Below are 21823 nucleotides of genomic sequence, written 5' to 3' on the forward strand. Positions count from 1 at the left end.
TGCTGCTACTGAGCGGTGATGATGGAGGGAGTGGATGTTTGTGGATGTGGTGCCAATCAAGCAGCTGCTGTGTCCTGGATGGTGTCAAGCCTCGAGTGTTGTTAGGGCTGCACCCATCCAGGTAAGTGGGGAGTATTCCATCACATTCCTGGCTTGTGCTTTTTAGATGGCAAACAAGCTTTGGGAGTCAGGAGGTGTGTTACTCGCCTCAGTATTCGTAGCCTCTGACCTGGTCTTGTAGCCAGTGTTTATGGGGTGAGTCCAGTTGAGTTTCAGGTCGATGATAACTCCCAGAAAGTTGACAGTAGCAGATTCACTGATGGTGACACCACTGAATGTCAAGGGGTGGTGGTTAGATTGTCTATTATTGGTGACAGTCATAGCCTAGCATTTGTGTTGTACGAATGTTACTTGCCATTTGTCAGCCCAGACCTGGATGTTGTCCAGATCTTGTTCCATTTGGACATAGACTCCTTCAGTGTCTAAGGAGCCTTGAATGGTGCTGAACACTGTACAATTATTGGCAAACATCCCCACTTCTGACCTTATGATGGAGGTAAGGTCATCGATGAAGAGCGGAAGATGATTAAGCCTAGAATACAACCCTGAGGAACTCCTGCAGAAATACCCTGGAGCTGAGATTACTGACCTCCAACAACCACAAGCATCTTCCTATGTAACAGGTATGACTACAAAAGCAGACAGTTTGCTGCTGGATTCCCACTGGATTCCAGTTTTGCTAGGGCTCCTTGACGCCACACTTGGTTGAATGCAGCCTTGATATGACGGGCTGTCACTCTCACCTCACCTCACCACTGTGAAGTGCTAAAGGAGAATTGGACGGTTCAGCTAGCCAGTGGCTAGTAGATGATCACAAGAAATCCCATACTTCAGCATGATGCCAACAGCATGGGTTCAATTCCCACACTGGTGGAAAGACTGTCCTCCTCACTCTCGCCTCTCGCCTGAGGTTTGGTGACAACCACCAGGCCTCCCTCTCTCTAATGAGAGTGCAGCCCTGTGATCTGTTAAGACTATGGCAACATTACCCTTTTCTAGGGAATAGTGCAGGAGAATTCTTGGGAGTAAATGATAGAACAAAAAATGCTCGAGTGAAATTTTCAGGTTGAAAGCACAAGTGCTTACAAAATATAAGGTTGAAAGCACAAGTGCTTACTAATTACATTAGTTGTAAATTGGGAGTACTTGCAATGTGTAACTCTTGTACATCAGAGCTCTTTAAATGTTAAATCTTATTGCATAATTCTTTTCACAACCAGGAATCTGATCTTGAATTTGAAAGGAATGGTCTCTACCAAGAACATTTCACATTAACAAAGATGTACAGTACCATGATCTTCTGGTACTCGACTAACATTATTTATTGCATTCTTTTTACAAAGCAAATTAAAATGTGCAGTATTGGAACAAACCTGCAGTCAAGTATGCATAGTAACACTGAGACCACCTGGATTCATTTTTAAGTCTTGCGAAAGACTTGTATGCATCCCTGAAATTCATTTCTATCATGCTACACCAACCTGAGAATAAGAACAAAGTTCAGATTAAATACAAATATAAACGAAAAACAGCTAATGACAATTTGATACATTTTAAAGCTGCATCTACTTCATGTACTTACACATTATAAAATCATACGCCACTCCTTAAATTCAAATCTACTTTTCCCCTCTCACCTCAAAACCTGACCAAATGCAATATTACATATTTCAATTCATATAGTCTTTCCGAATATTACTCTGTTCCTTTAGATATCTGAAATAAACGTTTTCCTTTTCACTTTGCCCATATTGCTGCCATTTTAGGTCCCATTCCCGTTCAGTCGGCTGACATCTTTCTCATATAAATCTGCATCAGAAGCCTGAATTCATGAAGCAAGACGAACATTTAGAAAAAAGAAAAAACACAAACATCACACACTGAATGGCTTCAATGAACATCTGCTGATAGGAATTTACTGATAAGTGTTTGGCATAACTGTGCACAATAGAACGTAAATCACAGAGAAGACACATTTCTTTCTTTTAGCATAAGTCACAGACTTTTAACCGTGTGCTCTAATTCCACCAAAGACTTCCACTCTCCCCAAGTACAAACAATCACCAAAGCCTACCTTCTTTAACTTTTTCAAACATCTAGGTCCACCTAGACTAGAGTCTCCAGATGGCCACCTTCAGGCTAATCTCAGTATTCTACACTGGGAGTAGGCTTTTCCAATAGCCAAACTCAGACTGTTAAGGTCACTGTCAATAGACCCATGATTTTAGTAGTCTCAAAAAATAAAACCCCATACAGTTTACTAATACCATCAAGGACTTGAAATAAGAAACTCAGGGCTTTCAAAACAAATACGAAGGAAATTAAGTGAGTCGATGAGATAGGTAAAACAGAATTGCGATGCTAGAAATCTAAATCAAACACAGAAATTGCTGTAGAAACTCAGCAGGTCTGGCGGCACCTGTGGAGAAACAAAGTTAATGTTTTGAGTGAAGCAACTTTCCTTCACAACTGGTAATGAAGAGGTTCCGAAGATGGGTCACCGTATTTCAAACATCAACTCTGATTTCACTCCAGATGTCGCCAGACCTGCTGAGTTTCTCCAGCAATTTTTGTGTTTGTTTTAAGTAGTCTATCATGTCTGAAGGGGGAAAAAATCTGAAATGATTGCTTGATAGTAAAGAGATGACCCATTGCTAAAAGAAAGAAGTCAACAGTTTTTAGTCTGGCACTCATTAGAACCGGAAACAAGAAATGCGGCTTAGAAAGCGACCAAACTCAGAACACCGAAGAAACTCAGAAGGTCCAAAGTAAGATCTGAAGAGAGAAACAGAGATGTTGTTTTAGATCTGGTATGACTCTTTGCCAGTGCTGAAAAGACCCAGAGAGGGGGAAGGGAGAGGGGGAGACGAGAGAGGATACAGAGAAGAGAGGGTAAGAGAAAGATGCTCTGTCATCCATAATTATACATCAGTTTCCACTATAATTTTTGGCACCATGGGGAATATTTAGTAAATGGCGTCCAATAGAGAACAATGGTTCTGCATTCAGAGATTTACAAGCACGGCCTGATTCAGGGCATTCCGTGTATTGCCACATGAGAAACTGTAAGAACACTATAAATGTCTTCTGCATTACCCATGTAAACATCTTGACCAAACAGAATCTGCGTGTCAGGATTGTGGTTAATCAGCTAATTTAGATTGCCAGTTAATTCTCCAGTTGCCTCTCTATGCCACCCATGGCCCAAGTGATTAACATACACTTCTCATGCTGAATAAATTAGTGTTTTCTTTCAAAGCCCTGTTTCTTGTATGCCAGCCCTAATGAGTGCAAGATGAAAAGCTTCAATGACTCCGTTCTTTTCAGCAATGTTTAAAACCTGAAATGTTAAGTGAAAATCCAGATAGAAATCAAGTGGGAAATATTCCTGACTCCAGTGACACACCTACCCTCTGGGTTCCATTGGTGACAAGACTGACTGACCAAAACAGACTACGAGTTATGTAGACCTACCCAGTTTATATTAAATTATTGATTGAGCCATAGTAGTTCATTTCAAGCTTCCAACTCCAGGAATCTCACTTTTGAGCCATTTAAAATCATAAAAGACCTCATTGACTTACCTTTCATTTTAACTTCTCCTTTCCTTTCCCTCCCACCAAACCCCAGGAGAATTTTCATTACTTGAACTGTGCTGCATGAGTACTATAGATATGCATGTTAGGTGCACATTTACCTTGGATGCATTTAAAAGCAGTCCTGTGCACAATATGATCTCACTTCATCCTGCACAGAGAAACATTATCCAGGTAATAATTCAATCAGGTTAAAAATACTCCTTTTAAATCCCCGTCATAAACCTCAACGCATGGATATAAAACACTTACCTATCTCATACAAGCACACATGTTGGATTTCTCGTTGATCTATAGCTAGTTCTAATGCAGTTTGGAATGATGTCAAGGCACTGTTGATTTTACACTAGAGGAAAATAAACAATGATTTTAAATCGTGCTCAGAAAAACATTTCCAAACAATATTTCCGTTACGTGCATCTGTATAGAAATAAAATAACAGTAGCAATAATAGTCAAACATCCCAAGCTGTTCCACAAAATTAGAGCCAAACAAAATACATGGAGTAATTTATGGAGCTATTAAGTCAGATAACCAAAAGATTGACCAAAGAGTGGATTTTAGAAATATAGAAAATAACAGCAGGGGTAAGAGGTAGCAAGAACCGCAGATGTTGCAGTCAGAGATGACAAATGTGGAGCTGAGGAATACAGCAGCCAGACAGCATCAGACAAGCAGCAAGACCTTTTTTAAAAAAAAGGCATCCCAGCATTCACATGGCTGGTGATAACTGCTTGGGGTCATGCCATGTTACAGCACAGAAAGAACTCTTCAGATTATTGTGTTCACTCCAGTCATTCAGCAACTATCTATGCTAATCCCATTTCCCAGCACTTGGCCTGTAGATCTGTATGGTTTAACTTTCAAGTATACGTCTAAATATTTCTTAAATACTGTGATGGTTCCCACCTCTGTCACCTTTTCAGGCAATGAGTTCCAGATACCCACTATCCAGTGGGTGAATTTTTTTTTATAGAAACATACAAGATGATCAGAGGATTAAAGAGAGGGTGGGCAGTGAGAGCCTTTTTCCTTGGATGGTGATGGCTAGCATGAGGGGATGTAGCTTTAAATTGAGGGGTGACAGATAGAGGACAGATGTCAGAGGTAGGTTCTTTACTCGGACAGTAGTAAGGGCGTGGAATACCCTGCCTGCAACAGTAATAGACTCACCAATTTAAGGACATTTAAATGGTCATTGGATAAACATATGGATGATAATGGAATAGTGTAGGTTAGATGGGCTTCAGATTGGTTTCACAGGTTGGCGCAACATTAAGGGCCAAAGGGCCTGTACTGCGCTGTAACGTTCTATGTTCTAATTCTCTTGCCTCTTATCTTAAATCTATGATCCTTGGTTATTGACCCCTCTACTAAGGAGAGATTAGCAAGTGTACTTCCTTGCCTTGTTACTTCTCCCAAAATGCATCAGCCTCACACTTCTCAGGAATAAACTCCATCTGCCACTGTTCCACATATCCGAGCAGCCTGTCTATATCATCCTGTAGCCGAAGGTTTTCCCCTTTGTTACCTACCACACCAGCAATTTTTAGATTATCTGCAAATTTACAAATCAAACTTCCTAAATTTGCTTCAAGATCATTGCGTACAACACAAATAGAAGGGACCCATCATCAAACACTGTGGTACACATGGGCTTCAAAACACAAAAATACTCTTTGACCATTAGCCCCTGTTTCCTGCCCCTAAGACAGCTTAGGATCAAATTTGCAAAATTGCCCTGGATCCCATGAGCTCTTTCTTCTTGAAAGGGTTTCGGCCTGATATGTTGACTTTCCATATCCTTGGATGCTGTCTGACCTGCTGTGCTTTTCTAGCTCCATATTTATTGACCTGAGGTCTTATCAAAGTCTAACTGAAGTCCACATAATCTACATCAACTGCTTCATCCTCCCTATACAACTAGCTAGTCACCTCCTCAAATAATTCAGTCAAGTTTAATCGACATGATATCTCCTTGACAAAGCCATACTGACACTCCTTCATTAATCCTTGCCTCTCCAACTGGAGCTTAATTCTGTCCCTCAGAATCTTTTCCAAGTTTTCACCCATCATTGATGTTAGAAATACTGGCTTACAGATCTCTATTTTATCCCTACCCTCTATGCTTTTGGATTTTTCCTTACCCATCAGTGTTTTTGTTTTTAAATACTCCCTCTTCACTTTCTTTTTCTTTAAGTAACCCATGATATTTCTATACACTTCTACAATTCCTCCTGTTTATAAGCACTCAATATCTGGCATAAGCGTCCTTTCTTCTCCTGGATTTGTTGGTCCCGCTCTTCATCCCTATAGGAAAATGTTGAAATGACATGGCCTGCACGTCCACTATGTCCTTTTTGAATGACTACCATTGCTCTAAGGTAGATTTTCCTGCAAGTAGCTAGTCTTAGTACAATTTGGCTGACCTTGTCTTATATATTAAAATTACTAATTTTATCATTAAATGTGGATATCTATTCAATGGAGAGTTGGTTGGGGAACTGTGCCAGCTAAGGTTAGGTGCCAATCAGATACAAGATATTTCATTGGAGCATGTTAGGTAATTACTGAGGCAAGTTTGTTAAGATAGGGTGAGAAACCCATGCCTCGCAGCAAGAAATCCTATAAGAAGCTCAACGCAACTTGCACTTAGACGAAAGAAAAAGTAAGATTCAGTGTTATTGGAAGAGTGTGGGAATATGGCATTAAAGGTAAGTGATCACTTATGATCTAGAATGGCAGACCACGTGCAAGGTGTCAACGGCCTACTCCTGCTGATGTTCCTATATTCAGCAAGTCAGGTGGCATTTCTACAAACAGATCAAAAGTCAACACAATTCGACGGCCCTTCACAGTTCCGAGCATTTAGGTTGAATGGCCTGTATCTGAGCTGTAAAATTGTATCTACCGTAATCTTTGATACTGACAGATCCCAATTGTGCCTGTCAAACAATTCAATAGGTTATTAATCCAATCCTATTGGTACACTATAATACATTTTTGACGCAGTTTAAAATAAATGACCAAAGTATGACATCCTTGATGAATAATCAATAAAGATGGTTGCACTGTTAAGTCATAACAATAAGTGTAAATCTGAATGACACCAGCCTTGGGTGAGGGGGGGAATAAGAGGGGGAAAGATGAAAATCATAAAACACAAATCTAGCTTCCAGATGAGACACTAGTTTCAATCCATCCAACAAATACTAATAGAGGGACCTTATCAACTGCTGTCCAGAAGATATGACAGAGGTAAATAAATATGACTATTTTAGTGTCAGTAATTTTGAACAATGAGAAAGAAGCGAACTTGTTCGCCTTCAGGAAGCTTCAAAAGAAATCAAAAACTTCTAAAATTATATGAAACTTATTAATGGTTACTCCAAACAAAACATTTACAATGGTGAAAGGTTCAAACCGAAGTTAAAATTAAGAAGTTTAGCAGAACTTTCTTTATTTTGTACAAAACATAAAAATGGCACAAAATAATTTACCAGCTAGGGAGTGAAAATAAAGCAAGATAAAAAGATTTTTGAAGGCGGTATTGGTTAAATATCTGAGAACACAAATTGGCAATAAAATAATTGACAGGCATAATAACCACATTCTGCGACTGAACATTGAACATCTTTTGTATTTATTCTTGCTTCTTCTTTTGGATTTCTGCTCAGTATAAACATTTTACACATGTAAATATAAACAAAACCATACCTCCAATCGTTGAATTCTCCCCTTGAAAAACAGAAACAAAGAGGAGTCTGGATAAATTGCTTCCTTTGTTTGTAGAATTTCTTTTGCGTCACTCAACCCAGCTTGTGCATCTATACCATCCAAAGCAAAGAAAGGGCGCACGACTGTATGGTACCATAGCAAGGCTAATCTGAAAAATAAAGCAGCAGAATTTTATGATCCATACGCATTTAAAATATTACTTTAAATGAGCTCAAAAGCAAGAGGGGTTACAGAGTGTTAGTAAAATATGGACTCGGCATACTTTATTGAAGGAACCAAGGCACAGAAAGTTCAGCATGTGGGGCTTCAAAGGAGTAAGGAAAGGCTGGATAGGTCTACTTATAATGCTGAAAATATTACAAGTAAGAGTTAGGATTTGAAGGTGAGGAATAGATGCGTAGAATTGAGACATTGTTGCCATTACAGAGGCCAAGGGAAAGGCAGAATTGGCAACTCAACATTACAGGGAACAAGGAGATAGGGGAGGGGATAAAAGAGGAAGGAGGTGACACATTATCGATTAAGGAGTCTGTTATTGCAGTAAGAAGAGACTTGGAAGAGGTGCCAAATGGGGCTTTATGGGTAGAGTTTAGGAATAAAAAGGGGTAGTCACACTGCTTGGAGTGTATTATATATGCCCAAACAGTCCGCAGGCAATATGTAGACAATTTACATAAGGTGTATAAACACCAAAATAAAGATGATTATATCAGGGATTTCAACTTCCCTAACATTACAGGGGATACTTATAGTGTAAAAGGGCTCAGAAGGCACAGAGTCTTTGAATTGTATTCAGGAGAGTTCTTCATATCAACATGTAGAAGGTCCGACAGGAGACAATGCGGTGCTGGCCTAATTCTGGGAAACAAAGCTGTCAAGTGTTCAAGGTGACAGTCACAGAACATTTTAGCGATAATGACCATAAGATGTAGGAGCAGACTGAGGGCATTCGGCCCACTGGTTCTGCTGCACCATTCAATCATAGCTGATAAGTTTCTAAATCCCATTCTCCTACCTTCTCCCCTTAACCCTTCATCCCATTATTAATCAAGAACTTAATGATCTCTAACTTAAATATGCGCAATCACTTTACCTCCACAGCTCCCTGCAGAAATGCATACTACAGATTAATTACTCACTGAATGAAGAAACTCCTTCTCATCTAAGTCACAAAGGGTTGTCCCTTCACCACAGGTCTGTGCCCTTTGGTCCTAATCTCATCGAATGGTGGAAGCATCTTCTCCACATCCACACTATCCAGGCCTCTTAGTATTCTGCAAGTTTCAATCAATCAGATCCCACCTCAAACATATAAACTCCATTGATTACAGACTCAGAGTCCACAAATGCTCCTCATATGAAAAATCTTTCATCCCCAGGATCATTCTTGTGAACCACCTCTACACCCCAAGGCCAGCCATCCTTCCTTCCTTTGAAACAGAATCTAACACAGCTCACAATACCCAAATTGTGGTCTGACCAATGCCTGACACAACTTCGCCAGTTTATCCCTGCTCTTATACTCTAGCCCTCTTGAAGCAAATAGTAATATGGATGTGAGTTTGCTCGCTGAGCTAGAAGGTTAGTTTTTCAGATGTTTTGTCACTTTTTTTTATTTGAAAAAATATACTTTATTCATAAGATGTACAAAAAAAATATTTACACACCTACCCAGTCATGCAACCCCGGGTTACCCGGGGGTACATACACTAACTAAACGAAAAAAACAAAACAAAGAAGAAAAAAAACCAAACAAAGCAAAGAAAATACCCGGCAGTCGTCATCCCGCACAGTCCACGTTGGCCCCCTGACCAGTTGGGGAAGGCGCCAGCTGGGCCCAGTTACCAGATAGGGCCCTTTTTTCTATTCTGGATGAGGAGTTTCATACCGTGGTCTTTCCCCACCGTGCCTTGGCGGCGGCTGCCCCAAGCTTTAGCGCGTCCCTCAGCACGTAGTCCTGGACCTTGGAGTGCGCCAGTCTGCAACACTCGGTCGGGGTCAGTTCTTTCAGCTGGCAGACCAGCAAAGTTGCGGGCAGACCAAAGAGCGTCTTTCACTGCATTGATGGTCCTCCAGGCACAGTTGATGTTGGTCTTGGTGTGCGGCCCGGAAAACAGCCTGTAGAGCACGGAGTCTTGCGTCACGGGGCTGCTCAGGACGAACCTCGACAAATATCACTGCATCCCCCTCCAGGCATGCATAAAGGATCTCACTGGCAGAGCCCCTCTCACCGCCAGCCAAGCAATGTCCTTGTGCTTGTTTGAAAGTTCTGGCAATGAGGCATTCTGCCAAACAACTTTGGCAGTCTGCCCCTCGCACCTGACAACCAGGTTCTTACCCGCGATGGAGAGGGACCGGAGCGTCCATGTGCCCAGCTTCTGCTTCAATTTGGTGATACGCTCCTCCCAAGTCTTAGTGCACGCCCCAGCTCCACCAAACCAAACATCCAGCACCTTCAGGTAGTCTGTCCTGACGGTGAAGGGGATGAAGGAGCGGTCATCCCAGTTCCTGAAGAACATGACCTCGCTCTTACCCCTATTGACTTTGGCACCCGAGGCCAGTTCAACCTGGCCGCAGATGTCCAACAGTCTACTGACCGACTGACGATCGGTGTAGAAGACGGCGACATCGTCCATGTACAGGGAGGTCTTGACCTGAAGGCCTCCGCTGCCTGGGATAGTCACGCCCTTCAGGCTCACGTCCTTCCTGATGGATGCGGCGAAGGGCTCCACACAGCACACGAACGAGGCAGGAGAGAGCGGGCAGCCCTGCCTGACTCCAGATCTGACGGGAAAACTGTCCGATTCCCACCCGTTGATCGAGACTGTGCTAACGATGTTGGTGTAGAGCAGCCGGATCCAATTGCGGATGCCCTCCCCGAACCCCAATTTGGAGAGGACGTCCCTCACGTAAGCATGAGAGACCCTGTCGAAGACCTTCTCCTGGTCCAGGCTGACGAAGCAGGTGTCCACCTGCCTGTCCTGTACGTAGGCGATTATATCCCTGATGAGCGCGAGGCTCTCAGCGATCTTCCTGCCCGGCACAGCACAGGTTTGGTCAGGGTGAATCACCGACTCCAGGACAGACCTGACCCGGTTGGCTATGACCTTGGCCAGGATTTTGTAGTCCACGTTCAATAGTGAAACGGGACGCCAATTCTTAATTTCTTCCCTCTCCCCCTTCCTCTTGTAAATGAGGGTGATGATGCCCTTCCTCATGGACTTGCACATTTCCCCTGCCCGAAGCGCACTATCGTACACCTCCAGCAGGTCCTGACCCACAGAGCGGAATACAGCTCGACTGGTAAGCCGTCACTCCCGGGAGTCCTATTCCTCTCCAAGGACTTGAGGGCTCTGGTCAGCTCGTCCAGGGATATCGGCCGGTCCAGCCACTCCCTCGTGCCGTCGTCTAAGATCTCCGCGACAGACGACAGGAACGACTCGGAGGCCGTGCTGTCCATGGGTTTCGTGTCGTACAGTCCAGCATAGAAGGATCTGCTGATCCTCAAAATATCAGGCCGAGACGACGTCACCGAGCAGTCATCCTCCTTCAGCCGGCTAAGCACAGAGCTCTCTTTGTGCACCTTCTGAAAGAAGAAACGTGAGCACATCTCGTCCTGCTCCACAGAGCGGACCCTGGACCGGAAGATTATCCTGGAGGCCTCCGCGGCGAAGAGTGAGGCTTGCTGGCCCCTCACCTCACGGAGGTCCTCCGTGACATTGACCCCCATCAACTGCAGAAGGAGCAGGTTCTGCACCCATTTCTGGGGTCGTGACAGCTTTCCCCGCCTTTCTCTCGCCTTCTGAACACCCTTGAGGACAAAGAACCTCTTGATGTTCTCCTTCACCGTCTCCCACCAGTCACCTGGAGACTCAAAGAGGGGTTTCATGGTTCTCCAACCGGCGTACTCCCTCTTAAGCTCCTCGACGTTCTCTGGGGTCAACAGAGTCATGTTGAGCTTCCACGTCCCCTTGCCGGCCGGTTGGTCGTCCTGTAAGTGACAGTCGGCCAGCAGGAGGCAGTGGTCAGAGAAGAACACCGGCTCGATGCCGGTGGACCTGACCAAGAACGCCCGCGACACAAACAGGAAGTCTATCCTTGAGCGAATAGACCCATCTGGCCGCACCCAGGTGTACCTCCCCTGCACTCCATCTGCAGTGGTGCTGAAGACGTCGAGCAGCTTGGCGTCCTTCACCGTGCCCATCAGGAATCTGGACATGACGTCCAGTTGACTCCCCCCACCCGCTGTCCCCACGCCGGATCTTCAATCTGCATCAATGATGCAGTTGAAGTCTCCGCCTAGGATGACCGACCTGGACGTAGCCAGCAGGGATGGAAGCCGCTGCAGGACGGCCAACCGCTCACTCCGTACCGCTAGGGCGTACACGTTGATTAGCCTCAGGGGAGCATTCCTGTAGGTGATGTCAGCCACTAGGAGGCGTCCCCCCACCACCTCCTGAACTTGAGAGATGGTGAAGTCGCGCCCCCGCAGCAGAATAGCCAGGCCCGAGGCGCGACAGTTGTTACCCCCCGACCAGATCGAAGGCCCACAGGTCCAGGTGCTGGACCATTTCCCGTACCTGCTGAGGTGTGGTATCCCGCACTCCTGCAGAAACAGGAGGTCCGCCCTGGCGGTGGTCAGGTAGGCCAAGTGGACACACATCTTGCGGCGGACTTGATGCTGCGCACATTAATGCTCGCAACTCGTACCCCCATTGTGGGCAGTGACCGCAGTACCCTCCCCAAGTCCAAGGTCCAGTCCCTCCATCTGTCCCTTCATGCCCATTGCTCGGGCTAACTGCTGAACGCTCTCCGGGCTCAGGAAACCGTCCGTGCTGCCTTCCGGGTGGCATGCCCCAGTCGGGGGTACAGAGGCAGGAGAGTCCGGCTCTGGGTCAGGCTGGGGACGCGCCATTTCCTCCTTCCCGCCTGGAAGTACCAGGGGGCCCGCCAGTGCCCCAGTGGCACTTGACTGGGTGTCGGAGGGAGCCTCAGGACGCCTCCCGTCACCTGGAAGCGTGGTGCTGCTTTCCTTCTCCCTTGAGATCTTTAGCTTCTGCTTCGGGCGGGCCCTCTCCAAATCTCCCTCGTCCGAGAAGCTCTTATAGACCCCCTGTAGCTGCCTCTTCCCGCCTGATGGTTGCAGTTCCTGGGCCCGCTGACGCACCTTCCTCCTTGCTTTCCGGACCGTCGTCCACTCCCCTGGGTTGCCTGTCACCGCCTCCATCGACTCCGGGTTGTCGGGGGAGGGGGGAGCAGAGCCTGGAGGGGCGCTTTGCTGGCCTCGGGCCCATCCTGCAGGGCTGGGCCCTCCTGCACGACCTGGCCCTCCTGCACATTAGGGGGGGTCCTTGCAGGGCCCTGGTGCCTTCCTCTCCTCCGGGGGGGGCTGGCCCCGCATTGCCCCTGCCAGCGACCTGGGCGTAGGTGGTCCCATGGCGCGGGCATGCCCTATAGAGGTGGCCCGCTTCCCCGCAAAGGTTGCGGCTTTTCTCTTGTGAGCATTCCTTTGCAAGGTGCCCCTCCTCCCTGCAGTTCCTGCAGATGGTGGCTTTGCAGTCAGCCGCCACGTGACCTGACCTACCACAGGCATGGCAGACTTTAGGTTGCCCTGCGTAGGTCAAGTAGCCCTTGCTCCCGCCGATCGTGAAGCTGGACGGTGGGTGTACAATGTTCCTGTCCGCGCCCATCCTCAGCGTCACCTTGACCTGCCTCTTACTGAGATAATGGGAACTGCAGATGCTGGAGAATTCCAAGATAATAAAATGTGAGGCTGGATGAACACAGCAGGCCAAGCAGCATCTCAGGAGCACAAAAGCTGACGTTTCGGGCCTAGACCCTTCATCAGAGAGGGGGATGGGGAGAGGGTTCTGGAATAAATAGGGAGAGAGGGGGAGGCGGACCGAAGATGGAGAGTAAAGAAGATAGGTGGAGAGAGTGTAGGTGGGGAGGTAGGGAGGGGATAGGTCAGTCCAGGGAAGACGGACAGGTCAAGGAGGTGGGGTGAGGTTAGTAGGTAGCTGGGGGTGCGGCTTGGTGTGGGAGGAAGGGATGGGTGAGAGGAAGAACCGGTTCGGGAGGCAGAGACAGGTTGGACTGGTTGTGTTCATCCAGCCTCACATTTTATTATCCTGCCTCTTACTGGTCCAGATGCCAAAGGGGTCCATGATGTCAGTTAGGTCCCCTTCCACCTTCACGTACCTTCCAAGGAAGGTCAGGACATCAACTGCTGCCACATGCAGCTTGTACATGTGTACAGTCACCATACGGCTCCTCTGCGCTGGCATCATGAACAGCTGGACAGCGGTCAATACAGAGAGGGGGCCCTCACCTCCTTTCTCCTTGAAAACCTCCAGGAAGCGCTCGCAGAGCTTGGCACTCCTGAAGGTTACATCGTAAAAACCTCCTCCGGGGAAATCCTGCAGGCAGTAAACTTCTGCAGCAGCGAACCCACAACGGTCCAATAGGACCCTCTTCACGAAGAAGGTGCGGTCCACAGGTGCACCTTCATTCACCTTCTTCACAGAAACACTGATGATGTTCCGGACCCCCTGACCTGGGGCACGAGCACTCACCGCAGCCATCATTGCAGGTTGGCTGCTCACTGAACCAGCGTTAGGCCGAAGCCAGCATTAAGATCCACCGGTTGCAAAAGTGCACAGCCAACCCGATGTCTTCCTTCCACCTCCAACACAGCGCTCTCCTCCTCTCGGTCCACAAGAGTGGGTCCTTTTGTTCCGGATGTAAGCTGGTTCACTGAACGGGAAGGTTCGTTCCCAGATGTTTCATCACCATTCTAGGTAACATCAACAGTGAACCTCCGACGAAGCGCTGGTGTTATGTCCCGCTTTCTATTTATCTGTTTAGGTTTCCTTGGGTTGGTGATGTCATTTCCTGTTCTTTTTCTTAGAGGAGGGTAGATTGGCTCCAAATCAATGTGTTTGTTGATGGAATTCCAGTTGGAATGCCATGCTTCTAGAAATTCTCGTGCATGTCTCTGTTTGGCTTGTCCTAGGATGGATGTGTTGTCCCAATCAAAGTGGTGTCCTTCCTTATCTGTATGTAAGGATACTAGTGATAGTGGGTGATGTCGTTTTGTGGCTAGTTGATGTTCATGTATCCTGGTGGCTAGCTTCCTGCCAGTTTGTCCAATGTAGTGTTTGTCACAGTTCTTGCAAGGTATTTTGTAGATGACATTCGTTTTGCTTTGTGTCTGTATAGGGTCTTTTAAGTTCATTAGCTGCTGTTTTAACGTGTTGGTGGGTTTGTGGGCTACCCTGATGCCAAGAGGTCCGAGTAGTCTGGCAGTCATTTCGGAAATGTCTTTGATGTAAGGGAGAGTGGTTATGGTTTCTGAGCCCGTTTTGTCTGTTTGTTTGGGTTTATTGCTGAGGTATCGGCGGACTGTGTTCATTGGGTATCCATTCTTTTTGAATACGTTGTATCGGTGATTTTCCTCTGCTCTGCGTAGTTCCTCTGTGCTGCAGTGTGTGGTGGCTCGTTGGAATAATGTTCTAATGCAGCTTCGTTTGTGGGTGTTGGGATGGTTGCTCCTGTAGTTCAGTATTTGGTCCGTATGTGTTGTTTTCCTGTAGACGCTGGTTTGAAGTTCCCCATTGGCTGTTCGCTCTACTGTGACATCTAGGAATGGCAGTTTGGTGTTGTTTTCCTCCTCTTTTGTGAATATCACTATCACTAGTATCCTTACATACAGATGAGGAAGGACACCACTTTGATTGGGACAACACATCCATCCTAGGTCAAGCCAAACAGAGACACGCACGAGAATTCCTAGAAGCATGGCATTCCAACCAGAACTCCATCAACAAACGCATTGGCTCCAAATCAATCTACCATCCTCTGAGAAAAAGAACAGGAAATGACAGCACCAACCCAAGGAAACCTAAACAGAAATAGAAAGTGGGACATAACACCAGTGCTTCATTGGAAGCTCACAGATGATGTTACCTAGAATGGTGATGCAACGTCTGAAAACTAACCTTCCAGCTCAGCGAGCAAACTCACATCCAGAAACTCAACCTGAGCTACAAATCTTCTCAAAACTCGCCAAATGGTAATATTGCATTTGCCTTCCTAACTGTTAACAAAACCTGCAAATTAACCTTAAGAAAATCTTGAACTAGGACTCCCAAGTCCCTTTGTACTTCAGATTTCTGAAGTCTTTCTCCATTTAGAAAATAGTCTACTCCTCTATTCTTCCAACCAAAGTGCATAAACTCTCACTTTCCCACACTGTATTCCATCTGCCACTTCCTTGCCCACTCTCCTCGCCTGTCAAAATCCTTCTGCAGCCTCTCTGCTTCCTCAACGCTACTGTCTTTCTACCTATCTTTGAGTCATCTGCAAACTTATCAACCATGCTCTCAGTTCCTTCATCCAGATTGTTAATATATAATGTGAATAGTTGTGGTCCCAACAAAGGATCTATTTCCATGCTTTGGTATGATTCTTTGACTCTATAACTCTACTAGTCACTGACTGCCATTCTGAAGAAGACCCCTTCATCCCCACTCTCTGCCTTCTGCCCATCAGCCAATTCTCTATCCATGCCAATATTTTGCCCCAACACCATTAGCTCTTATTTTATTTAGCAATCTCCTGTGCAGTCCTTTGTCAGAGACCCTCAGAAATCCAAACAGATCACATCCACTGGATCTCCTTTGTTTAACTTGCTCATTACCTTCTCAAAGAATTCTAACAATTTGTCAGGCACGACCTCCCTTTGACTCCGCCCTATTTTACCATGCACTTCCAAGCACTCCACGATCTCATCTTTAATAAAGGTCTCTAAAAATTTACCAATGACCGGGGTGAGGCTAACAGGCCTACACGTTCCCAATCCTGCCTCTCCTTTCTTTAGCAGGGGTGTTATATTAGCAATTTTACAGTTCTCTGGTATTCCCCTCCTTGACTCTTGAAAGTGGAGTCGCAGGTAGACAGGGTGCTGAAGAGGTATTGGCATGCTGGCCTTCACTGATGAGTGCATTGAATACAGGAGTGGGGATATCATGTTGCAGCTGTACAGGGCAGGAGGTGAGGCCACTTTTAGAATACTGAGTTCAGTTCTGTTCTCCCTGCTTTAGGAAGGATGTTGTTAAACCTGAAAGGGTTCAGAAATGACTTACAAGCACATTGCTGGCATTGAAGTGTTTGAGCTACGGGGAGAGGCAGAATGGGATTTTGCTTTTTTTCTCCCCCTATTGGAGGCTATGGGGTGACCTTATAGAGGCTTATAAAATCATGAGGGGCATGGACAGGGTGATTATGCAATGTGGTTAATGCTTAACTGCCCTCTGGGTAATTGGGGATGGGCAAGTAATGCTCGCCCAGCCAGCAAGGCCCACACTCAGCGAATGAATAAAATATTGCGTCAAAAGGGGGTGCTGAGGACATTCAACAGAAAGCATCTGTTCACCTTCTTTGAAGGGTAAATAATGAGGGTGTTGGGAATCTGGAATGCATTGTCAGGAAGGCTAGATGAGGCAGGAAACCTCACCATCTTGAAAAATTACTTGAAACGTCATAATATTCAATGTAATAGTCCAAGGGCTGGAAAATAGGAATAGTATAGATTTGGATTGTTCTTGTTGGTGCAGATTCAATGGCCCAAAGGACCTCTTCTGTACTGTATGATTCTATAATAGTAGTTGTCCTCAGTGAAAAGACTGCTTTGTACAAACAAGTCCATTACGCTCGGGTGATTGCTGGTCAATATACTGTATAGAAAATCTGAACGTTACAGAAAATCTGAAATTTTCTGGGGTGGTGATAGTCCAGTGATAATACAACTGGGCTACTAATCCAGAGACCCAGGAAACATTCTGAGGACCTGGGTTTGAATCCCGCCACAGCAGATGGTGGAACTTTAATTCCAGATTTTTCTTTATTGACTTAAGAATCTAGAATGACCATGAATCTATTGTCAATGGTTGGAAAACGCAATCTGGGTTACTGAAGTCCTTCAGGGAAGGAAACTGCCATTCCCACTTAGTCTGGCACACATGCAACTCCAGACCAACAAGCAATGTTGTTGACTCTTAACTGCCCCCTGGCATGGGAAATAAATGCTGGCCTAGTCAGCCACGCCCTCATCTCATGAACGAATAAAAGAAAGTAGGATGTTTGAGTGAATAATGAACTGTTTCACCTAACATGCTACGTTTTAAATTTCCCAACCAGAGCAAACAGCAACACACTGCCTACCCTGTCAAGGCCCTTCATAATCTCATTCTTAATTCAATTGTCCTGCTCATTCATCTAAACTCGAGAATACAGTTCCAGTTTACCCAGGCTCTCATCACAAGATAAAAATAGAACATAGAACATAGAAAAGTACAGCACAGTACAGGCCCTTCGGCCCACGATGTTGTGCCGTGGAATAATCCTAATCCAAAAATAAAATAACCTAACCCACATTCCCCTCAATTCACTGCTGTCCATGTGCATGTCCAGCAGTCGCTTAAATGTCACTAATGACTCTGCTTCCACGACTACCACTGGTAAACTATTCCATGCGCTCACAACGCCTCCCTCTGAGGTCTCCTCTATACCTTCCTCCTAACACCTTAAAACTATGACCCCTCGTGGCAGTCAATCCTGCCCTGGGGAAAAGTCTCTGGCTATCGACTCTATCCATGCCTCTCATTACCTTGTACACCTCGATCAGGTCACCTCTCTTCCTCCTTCTCTCCAGAGAGAAAAGTCCGAGCTCAGTCAACCTCTCCTCGTAAGACAAGCTCTCCAGTCCAGGCAGCATCCTGGTAAACCTCCTTTGTACTCTCTCCAAAGCCTCCACATCTTTCCTATAATAGGGCAACCAGAACTGGACACAATATTCCAAGTGTGGTCTCACCAGGGTTTTGTAGAGCTGCAGCATAACCTCGCGGCTCTTAAACTCGATACCCCTGTTAATGAAAGCCAAAACACCATATGCTTTCTTAACAACCCTGTCCACCTGGGTGGCAACTTTGAGGGAGCTATGCACTTGAACACCAAGATCCCACTGTTCCTCCACACTGCCAAGAACCCTGCCTTTAATCCTATACTCAGCGCTTAAGTTTGACCTTCCAAAATGCATCACTTCGCATTTATCCAGGTTGAACTCCACCTGCCATTTCTCAGCCCAGCTCTGCATTCTGTCAATGTCTCGCTGAAGCCTGCAATAGCCCTCGATACTATCAAAGGCACCTCCAACCTTTGTGTCATCAGCAAACATACTAACCCACCCCTCAACCTCTCATCCAAGGACCAGTTTAGTAAACCCTCACTACATCGCCTCCAAGGCAAGTTTAACTTTTTATGGACAGCAAAACTGCAGGATGCCACATATTGTCACTAGGATCCTATCAAATTGTTGCAAGATTTCATAGCAACGTAACAACAGGAGTAGGCCATTCACAGCCCTTCTGGTCTATTCCACTATTCATTGAGATCATGGCTGACCTGTGGCACATTTCCATATACCTACCTTTGGCCTGCGTTCTTAATATAATAACACAGTTCATTACCTCCTCCAAGAACTTGAATAAATCTAACAGACATGATTTCTCCTTCATAAAGCCATGCTGACTCTGGTTTATTGCGTAATTCTAAACGCTCTGCTAGTACATCCATTACAATGAATTCTAGCATTTTGTTAATTACAGTTGTTAAGCTAACAGGCCTATAACACATTTATAAAAATCTCCCTTCCTTTTTGCACAATCAATAACGGTGTTTATTAAGAAACCAGGTTTACAATGTTTGCTGTTTAAAACTCAAATTAAATAAGGTGCTTAATTCGTCATCTTGGTCACCAGAGTACGGGGACTAGAGTGATGGTACACTCTTTCAACCTCAGTTGTTAACAGTGAGCATTTTGTTACAAATGCTGCACACTTTCAGATACAGATGCTTTAACTCTGACCTTTTACCAGTCTTGCAATCTATGCCCATATCGAATAGAGCATTCTAAAGTCTGTACACAGTGCTCCTTCCAAACACATTTTGGTCATCATCACACTAAGCTAATACATCTTTATTTTCCTTTGATTCACCACATCTCCTTGAACATGGTCCCTACCCACCTAGTATTTAGTTTAAAGCCCTCTCTACTGCTCACTTTTATGATTTACCAAAACACTGGTCTCAGCACAGTTCAGGTGAAAGCCATCCCAGTGATACAGCTCCCTCTTTACCTAGTACTAATCCCACTGTCCCATAAATCAAAGCCCATTTCTACCACACCATTTTTTGAGCCTTGCATCCATCCTTCTAAATCTTATTTACCCTGTACCAATTAATACAGATTGTAAATATCTGAGGTCCCAATGCCAATCCTTAGAACAGTCCGTTGTTCTTGGCTGTTACAACAAGAAAAATGATTTTGAACTGTTAGTTGAGAAACCGGATCAATACAGACCTGCGAAAATGGTGGTAATTGTAAAAACAGGACACAAGTGGTACCGTAACAGACAAACTAAGGTAAGGTGGTGGTGTGATGGTAACGTCAATGTCCTAGAAATCAGAGGCCCAGGCTAATGCCCTGAAAACATGGCTTCCAATCCTAACAAGGCAGTGGATGGAATTTAAATTCAGTAAATCTGTAATATAAAAGCCTGTCCCAGTAATGGTGACCATGAAACTATTATCCAGCTATTTATTTATCCATTATTAAATTCAAGGAGGCTTTGAAAGTAGGGAAGGAGGTGGAAGGGCACATTGGTTTGTATGTTACAACCTGCAAGGTGATGCTGAGATACTAAAGATCTGCAAACAATGGACAAATGCCACATGACCGAAACAGCATACAAACACAGTTGGCATGGCAACACCACCAAGGTTAACTCTATACTCCTTCACAATAAAGTTTCTTTGAAACATCTAGAATAAAACCAGTTTCAGCAGGATATTACCAATTACCTATATGTGGATTTGACAGTACAAAACCAGATTCTCTCAAGGTTTGACATCAATGCATTGCGCTGGTATTTGGACTGATCGGAATTTTAATGCTTATACCCACAGCCTGGTGGAAACATGGCCAAGGTCATACGAGCATTGGAATGTGTTTTGCATTAAAGATTAAATTCCTCAGAAGCTAGGTCTTCTGAAAGAAAATCAAGGTGTTTTGTTTGCATTCATCGGAAGAGAAATTAATTGCTTTAGTTTTCCTCTGGTTACAAATATTTAAAAGGGCAAGCTTTCCACTTGGCATAGCTTAGAAATATATACTCTCCTGTAGATGTTTATCAGAATATTCATTAAGGAAGACAGGCAGAATGCGAGACCATGCAAAAGCAGTCAGGACAGTTGTTTTACGTTCCCCTTGAGCACTTTTTCTAAAATACAGGGTGAACCAACTACACTGGTTATGAAGGGTGAAGAGTCATCCAGGCCTTCGATAAACTTTAACCTTCAGCATTTGCGTGGTTCCTGCCTTTTTGAGAGGCATCAAAGAGAGCCTTTCAGAGCTAGTACAAATACGGAAACTATTTTTTAAGCTTCACTTCACAAAACTTTGCCCATTGATGAAGAAAGTGAATGCACTACAGCTAAACTTTTGGTTAACACTGAAATAGTTGGGAAAATAAGCAGTGAGGGTGACTCAAAGAGTCCTCAGATAGTATCAGAGATAATGGGAACTGCAGATGCTGGAGAATCCAAGACAACAAAATGTGAGGCTGGATGAACACAGCAGGCCAAGCAGCATCTCAGGAGCACAAAAGCTGACGTTTCGGGCCTAGACCCTTCATCAGAGAGGGGGATGGGGTGAGGGTTCTGGAATAAATAGGGAGAGAGGGGAAGGCGGACCGAAGATGGAGAGAAAAGAAGATAGGTGGAGAGAGTATAGGTGGGGAGGTAGTGAGGGGATAGGTCAGTCCAGGGAAGACGGACAGGTCAAGGAGGTGGGATGAGGTTAGTAGGTAGATGGGGGTGCGGCTTGGGGTGGGAGGAAGGGATGGGTGAGAGGAAGAACAGCTTAGGGAGGCGGAGACAGGTTGGACTGGTTTTGGGATGCAGTGGGTGGAGTGGAGGAGCTGGGCTGGTTGTGTGGTGCAGTGGGGGGAGGGGACGAACTGGGCTGGTTTAGGGACGCAATTGGGGAAGGGGAGATTTTGAAACTGGTGAAGTCCACCTTGATACCATTAGGCTGCAGGGTTCCCAGGCGGAATATGAGTTGCTGTTCCTGCAACCTTCGGGTGGCATCATTGTGGCACTGCAGGAGGCCCATGATGGACATGTCATCTAAGATGACATCCCTTCCTCCCACCCCAAGCTGCACCTCCATCTCCTACCTACTAACCTCATCCCACCTCCTTGACCTGTCCGTCTTCCCTGGACTGACCTATCCCCTCACTACCTCCCCACCTATACTCTCTCCACCTATCTTCTTTTCTCTCCATCTTCGGTCCGCCTCCCCGTCTCTC

At 45.4% G+C, this 21823-nt stretch overlaps 1 protein-coding gene across 3 annotated transcripts in view; it reads right to left on the bottom strand.

The window, feature by feature from the left end:
• ttc39c (tetratricopeptide repeat domain 39C) overlaps positions 1-21823 on the bottom strand; it is a 111191-nt gene that overhangs the window by 19218 nt on the left and 70150 nt on the right. For all 3 annotated transcript variants that reach the window (XM_048529948.2, XM_048529951.2, XM_048529950.2), the window contains 3 exons: positions 7374-7542; positions 3909-4002; positions 1434-1541 (listed from right to left, as the gene is read on the bottom strand). In XM_048529948.2, the coding sequence (XP_048385905.1) occupies positions 1434-1541; positions 3909-4002; positions 7374-7542 (371 nt within the window). The remainder of the gene's footprint in view (positions 1-1433; positions 1542-3908; positions 4003-7373; positions 7543-21823) is intronic.

Source organism: Stegostoma tigrinum, chromosome 5 (assembly GCF_030684315.1).
Source record: "Stegostoma tigrinum isolate sSteTig4 chromosome 5, sSteTig4.hap1, whole genome shotgun sequence".
Classification (NCBI taxonomy): Eukaryota; Metazoa; Chordata; class Chondrichthyes; order Orectolobiformes; family Stegostomatidae; genus Stegostoma; species Stegostoma tigrinum.